The 20,507-nt window shown below is 47.7% G+C and overlaps 1 protein-coding gene across 10 annotated transcripts in view; it reads left to right on the forward strand.

Annotated features, from left to right (window-relative positions):
• Window positions 1-20,261, forward strand: part of FARS2 (phenylalanyl-tRNA synthetase 2, mitochondrial) — a 648,562-nt gene extending 628,301 nt beyond the window's left edge. For 9 of the 10 annotated variants that reach the window (XM_049882699.1, XM_049882660.1, XM_049882671.1 and 6 more), the window contains one exon: window positions 19,567-20,261. In XM_049882699.1, coding sequence (XP_049738656.1) covers window positions 19,567-19,743 — 177 coding nt within the window. In that variant the 3' untranslated portion in view covers window positions 19,744-20,261. The remainder of the gene's footprint in view (window positions 1-19,566) is intronic. The other variant, XM_049882710.1, reaches the window with a different exon arrangement.
• The last annotated feature ends 246 nt before the right edge of the window (window positions 20,262-20,507 follow it).

Below are 20,507 nucleotides of genomic sequence, written 5' to 3' on the forward strand. Positions count from 1 at the left end.
CTAATCTGCGGCCAAAGGGTGAACCTCAGGAGTGACTTCAGTACAAAGGGTGTCCGGGGATCATACTCTCAAGGTTTCTCCAGTCTCCATCAGGCCAGTAAGTCTGATCTTTTTTTGTGAGTTAGAATTTTGTTCTACATTTTTCTCCAGCTCTGTCCAGGACCCTCTGTTGTGATCCCTGTCAGAGCAGTCGATGGTGGTACCCAAGCACCATCTAGTTGTGCTGAGACTAAAGTTTATTAGTTGTTACCATGGTAGAGGAAAGGGCAGTTATTGCTTATAAAGCACAGAGTTTCGGTTTATGGTGATGGAAAAATCACATTGATTAAGGGTAAACCTACACAGAGGGTTAATATAATTGCTGTCAATAAGTTGTACGTCCGTTAAAAGTTGAATTGGGAAAAGTGGTATGATAGATATGTTTATAGCAAAAAAAAAAAAAAAGAATAGCTGCTGAGGCTGCTTATATACAAACACACACCTCATGGGATTTGGTTCCTTGGTTTTAAGGTTTAGGGTCATGGTTTTATGGGACTTCCCAGCTAATTGGCCTAATAACATGTCTAGTACTTCTGCTCTACCTCTTAGTTCATTGCATAATGCCTCGGGTATTAAAAGCTTGCAAGTGGCCATCCAAGGTACACTTGGTCTCTATTTGCCTGGAGCAACAGAGGAAGAAGGAAAGTCAGAAATAAGAAGAGGAAAGGGAGTGTGTGGCCAATTGCCTCCATAAACAACTGCCTTTTTTTTCTATGAGACCAGAAGAACTGGATGGTGCCCAGCTACCGTTACTGAACACTTTGATCAAAGACTCTATAGAAGAATTCTGATGAAAAGGTAGAATAGAATTTCAAATTCTCATGGGATCTAGAATTTCAGGAGCTATAGAAGCTGGATGAGCCCCTGAAACTATTTCCCTGAAATGATCTTTAAACCTTAAACCAAAAATATTCCCTGAAGTTCTCTTAAAACCAAACGGTAGTTTACCTTAACTAGTAAGGCATGTCTGCCTTGAGCATTGTGCTCTTTTGAGATCAATCTCAGTGTGATCAAACTGACGACAGCAACTTGAAAGATGAGATAGGAAACTTAGGGGGCAGCGAGTGAATGTTGATGGGGGAGGAACAACTGGAAAAAGGAGGATGAGAATGCCTGCAACATTCAAAGAATATAATCAGTGTTAATGATTTGTACATGTAGAAAGTACTGAATTTGTGTATGCTCTGCTGTGTAAATTCTCAACAACCACAAAATAAATTTGTTTAAAAAAAAAATCTAAGCCCTAGGTGACAGCAACTGATATTACTCCCGACCACTGAAGTGTTAGGCACTCACTGCTCAAGTTTTCTCTCATCCATTTTTGCAGCTGGAGTGTTTTCCTTGGTTTCTTATTATCTACTCAGTTATACCTACTTTTAGTAAAATTCAACATTCCTTTATGTTACTCAGCATATCTAAGTGTGCGTAGCAGGAGGATATTTCATTTATCTTATTCTGCTGTCATTCTGGAGCCGAAATCCTCCCTGGGTCGATGCTATCTTCTTCTGAACTAATTTCCATACATGGGACAGACTATGGTAAAGAAAGAGACAAACATACTCTTCGATCTTCCATTCCAGCAATCTCTCCAAAACACACACTCTACCCAACCCCCGGACTAATCCCTTTGTGCAGTCACATGTTCAGCGTGATGTGGGGAACCTCGTGCTGGACCAAACCAGGATGTGACATGCCCCTCCGATTGAGGTGACCTGGCACTTTGCCTTCGAAATTACGCCACAGGCTGGCTTATTGAATTCTACCTAAGCATTTATAATGGACAAAATTCAACTTCAGAAAATTGACTGTTTCTTTCCAGTACACCAGATATATAGGACTGACACCATTTTTTTTTTAAGTTAGAAAATATCAAAAAGAGAGCACTTCTCACTGAGTTTGAAAATGGACAACTGCAACTCAATAATATTTTAAAATGTTTTATTAACTCTGATGTTTACTGCATTAGAACCTTTCTCCCAAGTTGCTGACAATGGTTGGCTCATGTGACTTCAATATTTCTAAGTAAAGGAGTAACTAGGAGCAAATAGTATAATTTTTGTTTTATTGAGACCTCGAGAGGTTAATAGATTTATCCAAGTAGCGAAGATGTCCAGAGCATCCAAAAAGTTGTGTACTTGAAGCTCCTGCCACTCCTCGTGACCCCAAGCAAAATTGCTTTTTCCCTGCACCACATTTTAGAACAACTCCTTCAAGTTTCATCAAGAGAACAGCTTTATGAAACCTACTACTGCTTTGAAATAGGTCACTGATTCACGGGTCACTGATAGCAGACAATGTCTCCAGCCCAGGATGAGGAGCATAAATTTGGAGGCCATTGGGTGTCTAACTCCATGGCCGACAGTGGACAAGTAACTTCCATAGTATGAGTTAGTTCCTCACCTGCAAATGAGAGGAAATCGTTTCCATTATGATAAGGACTGTTGTAAGAATTAAATGAGATAATGCCTGGTGATTTAGCTGAGTATCTAGGGCTGCAGCAACAAAGAACCACACGGTGGGTGACCTTAAACCATAGACACCTGTCTCACAGTTCTGGAGGCTAGATGTCCAAATCAAGGGGTCAGCAGGACCATGCCCTGGGAGGCTCTAGAGGAAGATCCTTTCTCGTGTCTTCGTCCAGCTTCTAGTAGACCCAGGTGTTCCTTGGCCTTTAGATGCATTTTCATGTGGCCTTCCTTCCTTTGTCTTTCTCTGTCTCTTCTCTAAGGATATGACTCAGATTGGATTAGGATCCACCTTACTACAGTACAATCATGTTAACTGATAACATCTTTAAATACCCTATCTCCAAACAAGGTCATGTTAACGGGTACCAGGGGTTAGGACTTCAACACATCTTTTAGGGGGACACAATTCAATCCATAACACTCAGTGACATCCAATAACCCATTGCCATCGAGTGGATTCCAACTCATAGCGACCTTATAGGACAGAGTAGAACTGCCCCATAGACTTTCCAAGGAGCACTGGTGGATTCAAACTGCCCACCTTTGGATCAGCAGCCATAGCTCTTAACCACTGTGCCACCAGGATTTCCCTCAGTGACGTAGTGACCCATAAATCATAGCCATTATTATCATGAAGTTCCCTGTATGAAACCCCACCTGAGAAACTTCTTTTAGAATATTATGTTTGTGAGTTTTGCTTCCCTAAAAATCCCAGTGCCGTCGTAAAGAACCCAAAAATCGAAGAGGCTTCCTTTCTTTTTGGTGGTTCAGCCCTAATCCAAGTTTATATCTGTGCTAGTTCAACTCTCGCTCTGCAACTCTGCATTCTACACTCCCAGGTCTGACTTCTGACGTCATCGACCTCATATTTTCCGAAGTTTGGATTTTTTATCTTATTCATATTTTCTATTACTTACGATGACAAAATCAGGTATGCTCAAGTGTCTCACACTTAAGACAGAATAGATAATTCAGCCTTCGAAAAGGTTTTTTCCTTTTTTTTTCACCTTTTCTTACGCTTTCTCTGCTGAGTCATATCTACTGAGCAGCTACTTTTTGTGATACACCCACTCATATTTCTAGACATATCCAGGAATTTAATTGGTAAGCAATAATTGTTACTGTTTTAACATCTATGGAATATTATTTCATTAGATAACTTTTCCATGCTAATTTTAGCCCCAAATGTTGTTTGGCCATTTGCAAAACTGAACTCTTTATAATGATAAATTTGAATAGTCATTTGTAATTACAAAATGCTTTAACATCATTGGCTGTCATGAACACTTGGAGGCTCTTCGTGCTTTGCTGTTATAATCGCCACTGGGGGAGAGGGAAACTGAGGCTCCAAGCCGAGCAGGGACTTGCACCAGGGTCACTTGTCATGAAGAGGAGCCCTAGCGTAGGAATTGAGGTTTCTGGCCCCTGGGCCTGCCCACCCCCACTGTAATTCCACAGGAGCAAGTCTTCTCTTTATTTAGAAGGATGTGGTCCCCGAAATGAGCTCCAGTCATAATTTCAGCAAGTGTCACTCGGATGTGTAAATTTTGAGATGACTTCAGACAAAACATTGTGTCTGTGAGCCTCAGTCTCTTCTGTTATAGGATATGGAATGGTTTTAAGTCGGCGTCCTTGGAGCCTAGGGATCCTGACGGTGTGCTGGGGGAGGCTGCTACGGGCCAGGGGCAGAGACCAGTCAGTGGGACCCTCAGGCCCATGTCAACTAGAACAGCTTTGCTTTGTCCCTTCCAGAAGGTGAAAACGGAATCTGTTATGAACAGCCATGACTGCAGTAAGACTGCAGTGTGGTGAGAGCAAACATTCCAGGAGCTTCTGAATTCCAACACACACTATCTCCTCCAAAGAGAACATGCATGCAACTTAATTTGGAGGGTGCAAAAGGCATCAGTGGGAGAGGCTTGGGGTTCTGTTGCTTGTTTTCAAAAACAACCTAATCTGGGAACAAGGTTGTCAGCTGGTGGGGCTCACCTGTGCCAGGCACAGTGCTGTTGGCTCCACCTGCGGGACACGCAGAATGGTTTTCTCCACGTCACAGAGGAGAAGACTCCAGCTTAGGGAAGGCACGCACCCCTACCCAGACCCTAGAGCTCAGGAGGAGAAGGGGGTGGGGGAGGCTCAGACCACAGGGCCGTGATACACACTGCTCCCTCTGCTGGGAGAAGTGCCCATCCCCACCCCTCACCACCTCTCACCTGGTTGATTCCTTCCCTCACTCACACACATGAGGAACCTTCTCAGACCCACCTGTCTGGGTTAGTTGGCCTATTACCAGCCTCATAGTACCACGTACCTCTTCTTCATAACCCTCAGCACCCTAACTCTGATTAGTGCCTCTGTCCTGTGCTAGACTGGATGCTCCATGAGGCCAGGTGCACAGTGGGTGTTCAGTGAATGAATAAATGAGCCCTCTCCCCACTCTTACCATCAGTGATCCTGGAAGGCCTGCCAGCTTGCTGTTGTTTTGCTGACGGTAAGTTGGGGAGTTTAAAGGCTGCCATGTAGGAGAAGGACTTGGGAGAACCCAGGGCCGTGTGGGAGGAACCAGGAAGCCCTTGGTGCTCAGTGTAAAGAGGAGCTCTCTTTACCGCATGGTTGGAGCCAGCAACAGGCTGTTCTAGAAGCCATCCAGCCTGAGTTGGGCAGCTACTTGACCAGTGCTTTGTAGGAAGAAGGCAAGCATGGACTAGAAGATCTTTGCTGTTGTTGTTAGCTGCTGTCAAGTTGGCTCCCGAGTCATGGCAACCCCATACACAGTGGAACAAAATGCTGCTCGGTCCTGAGCCATCCCAATGATCTGTTGTGGATCAGACAGCTGTGATCCCTAGAGTTTTCACTGGATGATTTTCAGAAATAGATTACCAGGCCTTTCTTCCTAGTCCATCTTAGTCTGGAAGCTCACTGAAACCTGTCCAGCATCATAGCAACATGCAAGTCTCTACTGATAGACAGGTGGTAGCTGTGCATGAGGTACACTGGCTGGGTATTAAACTCAGGTCTCCTGCATGAAAGGTGAGAGCCTTACCACTGAACCACCACTGCCCCCATAAAATACCTATAAAGCATGTTACTTGTATCATGAGTAGTCTTTAACTAAGAGGTCACTGCTATGCCTAAGCCTAATGTGTTATGGGTATTGGAAACTTATTCTGCTAGCCAAACCACTGTTTTGTCCCTCTCCTCAGTCACTCACTATTTGTCAAGAGATGGCCTTGTAGATTAGGCTCAGAGAGTCCCTTCTTCAAGTATTTGAAAAATAACCATAAGTCCTTGGAAATGTATATATAAATTTCTCTTAACTAATGTAGAATTCCTTCATAATTAGCTAGACACTGAGTCTTTATTAAAGTAAATAGCTCATTGCATCCATTACTCACTAAAGAAATAAAAAAGCTACACCATGTAATACAGTCATGGGTAAATCTACTCATAGATAATGGGGCTAGAATGGATCTATAGCATAATCCTTGGTTGGATTGAAAAAAAAAAACCTATTGCCATTCCGACTCACAGCAACCTCAGTTGGATAGGACTATCGATACTAGAAGGTGGCATGGCACACCATAATACCTCAGTAGCCCTCTGTTGTTTGGGGGGAATGAGATGTGAAGCTGACTGAGGGCAACCTCTCTGTGGAGTGAAACCGCCTAGAGCAAGGCCCTTCCATTCTTTCTTAGGATTCTCTAGCAACCTGTTACTGGCCTCCTGTGTTTGGTTGATTGCTTAATGATGTATTTTAGGCTGAGACTTCTTAGCCAGGAATGTAAAGCCCTCCCCTGGGACTGACCCAACTTGGCAGCCTCCTGCCTCCCACTTCCCCACTCCAGGCCAGCCACTCTGCGCCTTTCCTTGAGCCTGCCTGTGTGTGCCCAAGATTCATGTCCTTTGACCGTGGCAAACTCACATCTCATCCTTCCAGCCCCAGGTCCAATGGCCCCAGTCTGCAAAGCTGTTCTGATCTCCCTGGGCAGGGTCAGCCACTTCTGATACACCCCAGGGCCAAGTAGGCCTCTCCCAATAGGCCAGGCATGCCCTAGAACAGGGTTCCCAGAAATCTTTCTTTCTCGTTGGACCTCTGATACCTGAAGCATACACTCAGCAACTATGTGCTGAAATGAAAGGGGAAAAATACAACTTGTGTTGTTTTGCCGGCTAGAATGCGTTCCTTGCCCCTCACCAGTCAGCCCTACTCATACTCCAAGATCTGATCTACCCTTCTCCCCTGCAGGCCTTCTCTGATCTCCTGAGTTGTTTACAGGTTATGCCATTCATGTACCACCTCACGTTCGTAGCCTTGTGCTGTTGGCTATCTGTTCAGGCGCGGATGTCTTAACTTCCAAGCAGGTTGTGATCTGGCCTAATCCTTCTTGGGGTTTGGAAAGCTTCTTCCCCTTACGCGGTCACTGTGCCATGCCCAGAAGAGCCCCTTGATGGGGGTTTCTGTATTAAACAAGCCATTCGTATACGTGTCTTGGCTCCATGACAATGTCTGCCTCATCACAGGTTGATCAGGTTGGACAGGTAGTACTTCACCTACCTCAACTCCTCTGTCTGTAGCCTGACTCACCCACCACAGCGTCAGCACAGTGGGGAAGCAAGCTCGGAATGTGAGGAGTTAAAGTCAGCTTTGTTGACTCTGGCTCAGCAGACTGAGCCAGAGTTAAATCAAATCTCATCCAAATTTTTCACACAACCAAAAAGCACAGAGCTTTTTAAATGGTGCAAAACGAGACATTGTTTCAAGTGTGTTAGAAATGTCTGAGGATCGTGTGAAAGACAGTGGGGCTGTTGAAAAGAATTTGTGAAATAGGGTACACTCTGTCACAGGATGTTGAGTGGGGGCCCTAAAAACACCTTTATGTAACATGCAGGACCACTTAGTTGCTGAGCTAATGAAGTCAAGATAAGCCATCTGGGAAGGACCCTGCCAGGTGCACATCAATGCTGTTTTCTCCGATGAGGAAGCTGAGGCTCAGACAATGCATCTAAGGCCATTCAGGTCTTGTCTACCTGTGGCCCAAAGTGGGGGCTCTCTCATCTTCAGAAACCAGTTGCTGTCGAGTCGATTCCCCATGTGTGTCAGACTAGGACTGTGCTTCATAGGGTTTTCAGTGGCTGAATTTTTAGAAGTAGATCATCAGGCCCTTCTTCTGAGGAGTCTCTGGGTGGACTTGAACCGCCAACCTTTTAGTTTGCACCACCCAGGAACTCCCTCTAATCTTTAACTGCATAAAATAATGATATGGTTGGTTGATACAAGCCCAGACCACACTAGGCACTGCATATACTTTTGCATTCAGTCCCTTCGAACACCCTCTGAATTCGTTCTCTGTATCCCTGAAAGGAGGATGCTGGACCAGGATGGGATGAAGCACTGGCCAGGGATCCCGTGGCTGGGAAGGGGTAGCACTTAGGCTGAGCCAGGCTGCACCCCATGCCTCTCCATGAGAAAATCTAGTAGCACAGTCCCCCAGGCAGTCATGTTCCCGTAGACACATAGAAACCAAGGGCAGCTGCGCCCATCACCTTGGAGGCAGGAGCACAAACTGCCCCTTATGAGGTGCTTGGCATGAGATGCCCACTTGGAGAACCAGAAAAGGTTACAGGGAAGATGGAAGGAAAACCTAGGGGTGCTTTGAAACATCCCTGAGAACATGGTGAGTGTTTGATGTTAAGAAGCATTTCTTGCCTGCAAAATGCATGTCCCTGAGGAGCTCCTGAGGAGGCCCGAGTGGGAGGCGTGTGAGAGCTAGCCTCTGTGCCTGCCTACCTGGCACGGCTCTCTCCGGTCCTGGCTCTCCACGACTGGGGGCTAGGGTGCGCTGTTGTTCCCATGGCAGCAACTGTCAGAGGAGCCATCTGGTGTGGTTTCTGGTGACTGACTCCAAGAACAGAAATCCCTATAGAAAGATGTCACAACAGCAGAGTGGCTGTCAGAGGCAGCTCCTGTCTTTGCACTGTGAGCCGGGGGCTCAGCTCAGTGTGGCCCACCACAGGCCTGTTCCGAGACCACTTAGTGTGGCGAGTATGCATGTATGGAGGCAGGGAGGGACCAAAGGTGTCCACATTGTCTGAATCACAACCCAAGACCCAGCTTGTCACAGATGCTTTCTTCGTGGGCCCTGTGTGCTGCCCCTACCCTCACCAGGCTCGCTCATGTCCATCTCTCACCAGTGCCTCTTCTGTGGGTGCCTTAGCCAGCCTGGCCATTCCTCCCACCCAGGGCCTCCTCTCTGCCATTGCCTGCAGGCGCAAAGGCATTGACTGTGGCACCTCTGCTGTCCTCTGCACACAGCAAGTGTTAGAGCCAGAAGGAACCATGTAGACCAGCCCTCATCCCCTGGAGGAAGAAGTGGGGCCGGTCAAGGCCAAACGAGGGCTCACACGCAACGCGGTCTCCTGCCTCCAGGCTTGTGCTCTCTCCATTACGTTAACCCAGGGAGGCCTTCTCCCCTAGGAAACCCACAGCTGTTCATTAGAAAGAGCTGTGTAGAGTCATCGGCTCCTTGTTCTTTGTGTCAGAATTCCACTGCTCCTCTTCCCTTTTGACTTTTTACAAATGTATATATGTAGGGAAGGTAAAGGGGAAATTTAGTTTCCAGACCACTTACCTACATCCTGCCCAATTCTGAGCAGCAGTTTGTCACGCTGCCTGATTTTCACTCCTGCCTTCACTGTTGCAGTCAAGGCTAACTAACCTGCTCAGCGTGCTGTAGGGAGGAAGCCTGGCCTGCCGGTCAAGAGTCAGATTCCAAGCCCATAGAGGATGTTAAAAGAAACTCATAGGAAGCACAAGTCCAGAGTTTCATTCCTCTCTCCATAAGCCCCATTGAGGAAGGAGAAAGACGGGCCCACTACAGGACATAGCAGCAGCTCTGGGCCAGGCTCTCTACATATCCCTCTGTGTACACCCCCCATCAGCCCGGGCCCCCAGGAAGCAAGTGTGGTTACCTTACTTTATAGGTAAGGCCTCTGAGGCTTGAGGGCTTAATTGAACTGCCCCATATCATGTAGGTAGAAAGGGCAGATAGGGATTGGAACCCAGGGTTCTGTAACCACAGACTTTGTGCTGTTCTCCACCCGACCGCACCCTACTTCATTTTGTATGTACAGGGGTGCCATGAACAAATGTTCCCCCCTGCCCTCCCTCTCCCCTCACCCTCTTTCTACCCCCCACCCTCCATCTCCCCCACCCTCCTCTCTCCCTCAACCTCCCTCTGCTCCACCCTCCCCCTCCCCTACCTTTCCCTTGCCCCCATCCTCCCTTTTCCCCCTGCCCTTTCTCTCCCCCATCCCCCCTCTCCCCCCTGCCCTCCTTCTCCACCCCCACCCTCCCTCTCCCTCTCCCTTTATACTGTTTCTCAGAGTCAAACACTGGGATGAGAGTGGCCCATGAAGGCACTGTGTCTTGAAGCTCAGGATCATCAGGGCTGCTCCCTTGTGGGCTTCAGACTGAGCTCCTGCCTCATCCCAAAACCAGTGAACCAGTTACTGTCAACCCTGACTCTTGGTGACCCCATGTGTGTCAGAGAAGAACTGCCCCTTAGGGTTTCCAATACCTAATTTTTCAGAAGTAGATCACCAGGCCTTTCTTCCGAGGTGCCTGTAGGTGGACTCAAACCTCCAACCTTTCAGTTAGCAGACAGGTGTGCTAACCAGGGCCTCAAATTCATGTGAGCCAGGAAGACCTGTTTGTTTCTCTGAAAACAGAGCCTGCCCCTTGATGGCTCTTCTCACCTGTAGAGTGGTCTCTGACCTAAAGAGGTGACATCTGCAATGACTCCTGGTCACAAGTGATCTACTGTGGGAGGTGTCGAATTCACAATCCAAAAGCCGGAAGTGACTGCACTTGCCACAGAGGAGAAAGCAGAGCCCTCACATATGTGCTGCGCGAGCTGGGCTTGGGCTGGATCCCGGGAAATGGCTTTAGGTTGAGGCTGGAGCCAGTTTGGTTGTCAAGGTGAACCAAGTGGTTGTGTAATAGAAGTATTTCCGCCCTCGCTGTCACTCTGACCCATTGTTCCTTCTTTCCAGTGAGACTGGATTAAGTTGTTTTAGAAAGTCCATTACTGGCCACACTTTAAGCTGGAGAGCAGCAATAAATACTTTAAGCAATACTTTTGGCACTAGTTACTTTTATCGTCCCACCACCCATCTGTCAGTTTGCATGTTGCTATGATGAAGAAAGCTATGCCACTAGTATTTTAATACCAGCAGGGTCACCCACGGTGGACAGGTTTCAGTGGAGCTTCCAGACTAAGACTATGGAGAAAGACCTGGCAATCTACTTCTGAAAATTAGTCAGTGAAAACCCTATGGATCACAACAAAACATTGCCCAATATAGGGCTGGAAGATGAGGCCCCTAGGCTAGAAGGCACTCAGAGTACACAGTGGCTGCAACAATGGACTTAAGCATACCAGCGATTGTGAAGATGGCACAGGACCAGGTAACATTTCATTTTTTTGTACGTGGGGTCACCGTGAGTCAGAGCTGACCCAACAGCAACTAACAACAACAAGTTTTATTATTTAGTTGGTCAGGAAGAAAAACAAGAAAGAACTGAAAAAGGACCCCTTTTAAACATTCATGTCAGTCATCCTTTCTTCATCTCAGGCTATACACAGCACCTAGCCGTGCTTTCCTTTGGTGTGAGGTAGGGCTTTGGGAGCGGAGGCGGCAAAGTGCGCGCTCTCTCCTGCTGGTGCACCCATCATCCAGCCCGGCTCTTCCACCAGTCCACATGGGGCTGCCCTCCGGCCCTGGCTTCTGGTCACTGCACCAGCAGCCGGAAGGATGCAGGGTGGCAGGGTTTGGTGGGCCTTAGCAATCACAGCAAAAGTCAGCTGGGGGAGAAGTTGGAGTCCTGGTTCTTGTTCCAGATCTAGGCTGACTGTCAGGATGGAATCTGATGGGCAGCCAGTGTGAAGGGAAGGAGACAGGGGCACAGGGACGGCAGTGCACCATGGCCTTGTGGAGACCCAGCTCATCATGGGTGAGGATGGGCTGTTTAATGGCCCATTTCTGCACTGAAAGGTAAGCCCCTAGAGGCCAGGATGTTCAGCTGTTCGTTTTGTGTGCCTTATATCCCCTGCACCATGCTAGACAGACAGACAGACAGATAGACGGTGGAACCTGTAAGAGCAGGAACTTGACGGGACTGCCTTGTTTTCCCAGGTCTTGCAAGTTTTCTGCCTTTGACAGGGTGCAGTCTTACCATTTCTCTATCACTGGTTTTAGTGGAAAATATTTGAACTTTCCATCTCTGACAGGTTTCCACCTTACACAGGTTCCAGCTTTTGCAGGTGTTACTGTGCATACATGCATACATACAAACATACATACCTACCTGCCGTGAAACTGACTTCGACTCATGGCGACCTAATGTACAATAGAACGAATGTCGCCTGGTCCTCCATCAGCCTCACAATTACCAGCATTTTCAAGTCTATCATTGCGGCCACTGTGCCAGTCCATCTCACCGAGGGTCTGTCTGGCCCGCACTGGCCCTCTACTTTATCAAACTTCATGATGTCCTACTCCAGCAATTGATTCCTCCTGGCGATGTTCCAGAGCCAGCAAGTCAGGCACTGTTCTGTTGTGAAAACCTGCCCACCATGTGTGACCCTGCTGGTATTTGAAATACAAGTAGCATAGCTTTCAGCATCATAGCAACACACAACCACCACAGTACGAGAAATTGACAGGCGGGCAGTGGGCTAGACAAATAATACCATGTAAGTGCTTATGGGGAGTATCAGAGAAAAAAAACTATCTTCTGAGGAGCAAATCTCTGGAGTAAAGGAGGTTGTATGCGGAATGTGGCATAATAACTTTATTGTGCACTACCATCGAGTGGTGGTGAAGTCCAAGTCCTCTGAAGCTGTGGGGCCCTAACAGGCAGTGGTTCTCCACTCAGCCTCCTGCCTGGTGACTGCAGGACCTCAGGAAGACCACTGACCGCCAGATGTGAGCTGCTTGAGGGCAGATCCTAGGTTCCATTCATGTACTTATCTCTGTTTAGTTCAGTCCTAGAACATAATATTTGTTGAATGACCAAATGAGTCTACGAAGTAGAAGAGTTGAGCTAGCGATCACTGAAGCCCCTTGCAGTTGAAGCATTCTAAGATTCTTAACCCAAATCGTTGTAAAATAAAATTCAAGCTCCAACCAGTAACCAACTCATTTTGGCTAATATGTCCACGCAGTGAAAGTCCAGCACCAAAAGGAATTTTTAGGCTCTCTCCTATAAAACTTGGTAATGGGCAATGTAGCTGACTTTTGCAACTGAATGTGAAGAAAACAAAAATCCTCACAACTGGACTTACAAACAACATCATGATAAATGGAGAAGAAATTGAAGTTGTCAAAGATTTCAGTCTACTTGTTTCAACAATTATGTCCATGGAAGCAGCAGTCAAGGAACCAAATAATGTATTGCATTGAGCAAATCTGGTATAAAAGACCTATTTATAGTTTTTTTAAGCAAAGATGTCACTTTAATGTCTAAAGTGCATCTGACCAAAGCCATAGTCTTTTCAGTTGCCTTTTATTCATACAAAAGTTGGATAGTGAAAAGGGGAGACAGAAGAAGGATTGATAACATTGGTGAAGAATATTGAATATACATGCCACGGACCACCAGAAGAACGAACAAATCAGTCTTAGAAGATACACAACCAGAATGTTCCTTAGAAGCAAGGATAACAAGACTGGCTCCCTTACTTTGGGCACATCACCTGGAAAGACCAACACTAGAAAAGGACATCATGTAGAGGGTCAGCAAAAATGAGGGAAACCTTCAATGAGATGGATTGACACAGTAGCCAAAATAACAGGCTCATACATACCAATGATCATGAACATGCACAGGACCAGACAGTGTTTTATTCTGCTATACATGGGTCACCATGAGTCGGAGCTGACTCCATGGCAAGTAACAACCACTGTTGGCTTTGCCTGTGAGTAGAGTCTGTGACTGGTGGTGTAGTGGTTAAGTGCTACGGCTGCTAACCAAAGGGTTGGCAGTTCGAATCTGCCAGGTGTTCCTCAGAAACTCTATGGGGCAGTTCTACTCTGTCCTATAGGGTCGCTATGAGTCGGAATCGACTTGACTGCCCTGGGTTTTTTGGGTTACAGGCTGTGAAGTACATCAGAGAGTACTAGTATTTGCCTTTAAAGCTCCCAGTTGTAAATGCAGCACTCTGTCTTCCTCAAGGGGGACCTCTCTTCCTGAAGGTCATGTCCAGCTCCTCAGGAAGAGAAGCTGTAGCCATAGCCCCCACCTCCCTCTCCACACTCTCCTCACAGCCCTTTAATTCCCAGCTCACTGCTTTGCTTTCCAGCCCACCTCTTAATGACGCTATAGTCAGGAAAGGCCTCTACTGAATGTCCCTGTCCACTGCCCCCATTGTTCCCTCATCACCGTGAGTGGGAGCCAACTCAACAGCAAGCAACTAACAGCAACAATGGGGGTCATGCCAGGTGAAATACTCAGAAACTTCAGGCTAAAAGGAGTCCCTGGGTGGTGCAAATGGTTAAGCACTTAGCTACCAACTGAAAGATTGGTGGTTTGAATCTACCCAGAGGCATTTCGGAAGAAAAGTCTGATGATCTACTACTTCCAAAACTTCAGCCATTGAAAACCCTGTGGAGCACAGTACTACTGTAACACACATGGGGTCACCATGAGTTGGAATCAGCTCAGTGGCAACTGGTTTTTCCTTTATTTTACCTTTTTGGGGAGGGAGAGTTAAAAGGGGCTACACTGGGTGATGCCAGAGAGTTGAAAGAGCTCTAATTCAAACGTGTGGGGCTGACTTCAGCTACTGGGACACTGGGGGCATCCCTCCCACAGAGGAATCCATTTTCTTGCTATTCCTTTCTAAGCTGCAAGATTCCCCACTCCATCACTCTGGGGTTTTCATGGACAGGCCGCTCTTCAAGCGTGGGGAGATCTGGGTGCTACGCCAGGCTCCACTCATAACCAGTTACCAGCTTCACTCCCGTCAGTTCTCCAGCACGCAAGGAGGATGGGAGTGTGCCCTGCCCCCTGAAAGCTCCAGGCAGAAGTTTCTAGAGAATAAGGAAAAAGAAACCCTCACTATGTCCATCAATGTTAGGAACCTGGTTGATTTTCCATTGAATCTTTTGAAATAATATTTAATTTCTCTCAATTTATAAAATTAATCCATATGTTTATGATTCATTTTCACTTAACTCATCAAAATGTTTTCTAAAAGCTGTTTCAATCTCAAGCATTCTTACAGGGGCCTCTTTTGAAGTGTGTAGAAACAGGATGATACTTTTTTTTCCATTCATTTTCAGTTGGAAATCTCACCTTTTAGGCGGCCATGTTACCAGCTCTCAGCTAGCAGGTACCTGAGTGAACCAACTAGAAAATAAAGAAATCTTCCTCCTCTGGAGGCTCACATCTTAGAAACCTAGTGTTTTGCAGCACCTCTCCTTTAAGATGCAAGCAGGAAAGAAAGGCTGTCTTCTGCACGTGGGAGGCCAGGGAGAAGGGTCTCCAGTCTAGACTGGGCAGTCAGGGCTGCACCTCCGCCTCTGGCCACTGTGGCTACAGGTTCCCACCCAGCAGGGCAGGCCTCCCACCCTCCAGCAATACTGGGGGCCCATCCAGCCTGCCTGGCAGGGAAGCCCCTTGGAGCTTGTCCATAGAGCATGTGTACCAGGCTCTGCGGCTTCAAGGTTTTCCCTGAGGACGGAGTTCTGCAAAGCCTTTCATGCCTGGGACTCAGGAAGAGTGGGGCTCGGCCGGCCCCTACCAACAGCTGCCGCTGCTCTTGCAGCATTCACTGCTCTCTGTGTTTATAAAATAATGAAAAGAGGTCACTGTTTTGAGTTCTCATAGCGGGCTGGGTGTTGTGCTAAGTGCTTGACATGCTTTATCTTCGGGGTCTCATTTGAACAGTCCCGTGAAGTCGACACAATGATTTTCCACATTTCATAAATAAAGAAACGGAGGCCCAGTTAAACAGCTAGCCAGGGGTGCACAGGTGGGAAATGGGCGCTGCCCTTAAACCCAGGCAGCTTACCCCAGGGCCTGCCCCACCCCTTGACACAGCTGCCCCCTCTGCTAGGGAGATGGGAAGAGCCTGGCAAGGTTCCGGAATTGTTGGTTGCTGCTCTCTGGTGCCTCATGGCCCATCCGTCTGTCCCATCACCGTCAGAGGCAGCAGTAGGGAGGAGGAACGAGGGGCTGCACACAGGCAAGGGCCGTGGGAACTCAGCAGGGCACAGGAAGCCCACATCCACCCATGCACTGCAAAGCTGTGGCACGCCCCACTCAGGGGACACATGCACGTTCCTTCAGCAGACTTTAGCCTGCGCTTACTGTGTGTCAGACATTGCTCTGGGCACAGAGGTGAGGGTGGAACAGGACAGTCAGCCCTGGGTTTGGGAGAGCACATGAGGGGACAGTGGATGACAGGTTGGGGCAGACAGGGAGACCAGCACTCCACAGTGCCCAGACCCACTAGTGCCCACCAGGGCAGATCCACATGCCTTTTTCTTTTTAATAGAACAGCCTTATTGAAATATGGAGCTCTGGTGGTGCAATGGTTTAGAGCTACAGCTGCTAACCAAGGTCAGCAGTTTGAATTTACCAGCCATTCATTAGAAACCCTTTGCAGCAGTTGTCCTCTGTCCTATAGATTCACTATCAGTCAGAATCAACTCACTGGCGACAGGTTTTGGTATTGAGATACAATTCACATACCATATAGCCATTTAAACGTACACTTCAGCAGTTTGTAGTATATTCACAGAGCTGTGCAACCATCACCATGATCTAATTCCAGAACATTTTCATAAGCCCAAAAGAAACCTCTTACCCCATTAGCAGTCATTTCTCATTCCTCTCAACCCCCCAGCCCTGGTAACCACTAACCTACTTTCCATCTCTATAGATTGGCCTATTCTGGACATTTCACGTAAATAGAATCACACGGTATGTGGTCTTTTGTGTCTGGCTTTTTTCATTTATCATGTTTTCAGGGTTTATCTATGTTGTAGCATGTGTCAATACTTCAGCTCTTCTTATGGCCAAATAATACCCCATTGTGTGGATAGAACACATTGTGTTTATCCATATTTAGCAGTTGATGAACGCTTGGGTTATTTACACTTTGTGGCTATTAAGAATAAAGCTACGATGAACATTTGTGTATAATGTGGTCATATGTTTTCATTTCTCTTGGCTGTATACCTAGGAGTGAATTCCTGCACCTTATGGGAATCCTATGTTTAACTTTTTGAGGAACCGCTAAACTGTTTTCCAAAGCAGTTGCATTCCTACGAGCATTATACGAGGGTTCCAATTTTTCTACATCCTCGCCAATACTTGTTATTGTCTGTCTTTTTTATCGTAGCCATCCTAGTGGTTGTGAAGTGATATCTCATTATGGTTTGGATTTGTATTTACCTAACGACTAATGCTGTTGAGCATCGTTTCATGTTTTTATTGGTCATTTGTATGTCTTTTTCGGAGGAATGTCTATTCATGTCCTTGGCCCATTTCTGTGTTATTCGTCTTTTTATTGTTGAGTAGTAAGAGTTCTTTATATACTCTAGCTACAAGTCCCTTATCAGATATGTGATTTGCATTGCAAATATTTTCTTCTGTGGGTTGTCTTTTCATTCTTTTCATGGTATCCTATGAGACACAAAAGTTTTAAAATTTTGATGAAGTCCCATCTAGTTTTTCTTTTGTTGCTTGTGCTTTTGGTGTTATGTCTCGGAAGATTTTGCCTAACCCAGGGTCATGAAGATTTACTCCTCTGTTTTCTTTTTAAAGTGTTATAGTAGTTTTAGCTCTTACATTTAGGTCTATGATCCATTTTGAGTTAATTTTTTGTATGGTGTGAGGAAGGGGTTCATGTTCATTTTTTGTATGTACCTATGCAGCTGTCCCAGCACCATTTGTTGAAAAGACATTTTCCATTGGATGGTCTTGGCACCCTGTCAAAAACCAATGACTATAACTGAGCGATTGGGTTTTGAATGGAATAAGACAGCACTTGATGCAGTGGGTTTTGGGGTGCATTGCTTCACCAGCTCTCACTCCTGGAGTGCCTCTCAGTCTCACCTCTGAGCCAGGTTTCTCTGCCTGGCTGGCAGTTTGGTACCTGGATGGCTTGTGTATCAGGGCGTCAAGTAAAGAGAAATGGGGGCTCTTGGGGCAGCTTAGCAGCAATGCCTTCCCAGCACTCAGGACCCACCTACAGACATGCGGATTGAGCAGAGCCCTGGGCCTGAGATTAGCTGAACAGCTGGTATCAGGTGCAAGAACAGAGCAAGTGACGTGATTTCAGGAATCCCAAAGAAGCTCCTAAAGGAGGGGCCTTCTCCCCTCTAGACATGGTGACTGTAACACTCACCAGTGACATCGTCCTAGGCTGATCCAAACAGGGGCCCTGTACCCACCTGAAAGCAGGTAACCCTGTGAGTCACAGCACCCTACATCCTGTAAGCATATCCTTCCTGAAAGGGGCTCAGAAATGACCACCCCCAGGTGGGGAAGAGAAGGGAAGAGGTGCGGGGAGAGGAGGTGAAGAGCAGATTTGGAGGCTAGGACCCAAGGCCGGCTCTTCGTGTATCAGGTGTGTCTGAACCAGCCAAGGTCTCTGCCTTGCAAACAGAGGGAGGAGAGAAGAGAAAACAAAGGGAGCAGATTCCTGGAGTTCTGGGTGTCCTCTGGAAGCAAAGGCTTTGGATCCAGGGGTGATGGTGGGAATTAGCAGGTGTTCAGGTAGGGGTGAGGATGTGGCATGGGGTGAAGCCACCAGCAGCCCTTTGCCCAGGGGCCCTGGCATTGTTAAAGTCCAGCCTTCACCTGCCGACAGCACTAGCCCTTCTGGTAGGGCCGGGAGCTGTCCAGCCCACACCTTCCAGAGGAGAACAGCCAGGCCCACTTATTTGCTGTTTCTTCACTCCAGGTGGAGGAAGGGTGTGAGGTGACTCTGCTGTGTCTGGGGACGAGAAAAGAGGATTCCGTGGATTCTGAAGTTGAACAAGCCTCCCCCTCCCCATATCAAAGAGAAACATAAGTGCCCAGAGAGGGGAGGTGGCAGGCCCCTGGCTGCCCAGCCAGGGAAGGCAGCTCAGGGCAGCAGCTCAGGTCTTCCCACATGTGGCCCAGGGTCTTCCTAATGAGGTCTCAGAAACTGCGGTGCAGATAGAGGCCTTACACTTAGCCAGTCCACATACTCCAGAACTGCCCAGTTATTCTGCAAAAGCCAGTCAGCACCGCCATGGTAAAAGCAGAGGATTAAACATGTGTCCAGAAGGCACAGTGAGTCCTTCCCACAGCCTGCAGGGGTGTGAGAGAGGGGCATCGCTCAGCCTGTGGGTGGTCAGGGCCCTGTGGCCAGGCTTAGGCCTGGAGCAGACACACGGTCACTGTCACGTGATTGTCTCTGTGACATGAGGAAGGTGGGGTTCCTAACCCTGTCTGCTGGGCACAGCCACTTGGGCGTCGTCCTACCTCTCAGCGCATCTAGGGCCCAACTCTCAGTCAGCGTATCCATAGCCCACCTCTCAGTCAGCATGTCCATGGCCCACCTCTCAGTCAGCGTGTCTGGGACCCACCTCTCAGTCAGCGTGCCCAAGGCCCACCTCTCAGTCAGCACATCTAGGGCTCACCTCTCTGTCAGCATGCCCATGGCCCACCTCTCAGTCAGCACATCTAGGGCTCACCTCTTAGTCAGCACATCCAGGGCCTACCTCTCAGTCAGTGTGTCCAGGGCCTGGCCCAGGAAATTGCTTTTAAGAAACTTCCCAGGGTCCAGTGGGAGCCAGCAGCCTAGATTATCCAAGGCTAACACTTCCTTAAGCACCATCCTCCCACAAAGAATTTAGAAGGTGCAAATTATTAGGGGAAAGTGATACTTCTGTGTGGTGGTGGGGTCATGCCTGAAGTTCTCCAAGATATGGAGGTCTGGTCCTCACGGGCAAAGGTCCTCCCGCTGCCAAGGCCTCTGGGCCACCCACTCACTGCCTTCTCTCTTCTGTTTTCTAGGACACACAAGACCAGCCACTGCTACCGCATCACCTACCGACACATGGAGCGGACACTGACACAGCAGGAGGTACAGGGCATCCACCAGGCCATGCAGGAGGCCGTCGTGCGGGTGCTGGGTGTCGAGGGCAGGTTCTGATACCGCCACTCCACCAGCCACGGGCCTTTCATGGCTGAAAGATTCACCACCAAAAAATAAAACGATACTGTTCTTCAGCAGGGGCATCAAGCATCTTTTGATAAATGGGTCAGTATTAGGACTTTCAGAACATAAAGGATCACTCTTGAGAAACTGTTGACATAGTATTTGTCTTTTATTTGGGGAGAGGGGAGAAAGGAGTAATAATGTAAGCGATCCCTCCGATCCCTCCATTCCTTTCAAAAGTGCTTTGCCTGTTGGCGCTCAACATTGTTAATTGGTCCCTGGGTTCCATTAAAGTATAAATACCAGGCATTATTTCTTGCCTGACAGGCTTTTCCATCTACTTAATGAGCAAAGACCAACAGAAGCATCAGGAACTCCAGATAGGGAGGTTTTTGTGTCAGCTTCCCTTCCTTTCTCCCTTCTCTCTCATTCTGGTTTTTAAAGGGCAGACTTCAAAGAGAGCACTAATGAAATGCCAAGTCTCCCCTCAAAAGCTAAGGGCGTTGTGCCTGTCTGTGGAGGCCAGATATTTATTTGCTTTTCATAAACCAGGGCTGGGAGTCAGGCCCCTGGCCCCAGGGCGTGGGCTTTCTCTGCCTTTTGCCCCACTGGCAAGGCAGAAAAGGAGAGCAGATGCCCCGGGCTCTTTGAGGCCCAGAGCAGGGCCAGGTCCTTGAACTCCCTCGGAGTTTTGTTTCTTAACAGGAGGCCTGGCTTCCAGTGACCTTTAAGGAAGAACATAGCTTTGATGTCCCCTCCCCATCCCAGGCCTTTGTAGTTAGTCTGCTCCATTCAG

This window comes from Elephas maximus, chromosome 1 (genome assembly GCF_024166365.1).
Source record: "Elephas maximus indicus isolate mEleMax1 chromosome 1, mEleMax1 primary haplotype, whole genome shotgun sequence".
In the NCBI taxonomy this organism is placed as follows: domain Eukaryota; kingdom Metazoa; phylum Chordata; class Mammalia; order Proboscidea; family Elephantidae; genus Elephas; species Elephas maximus.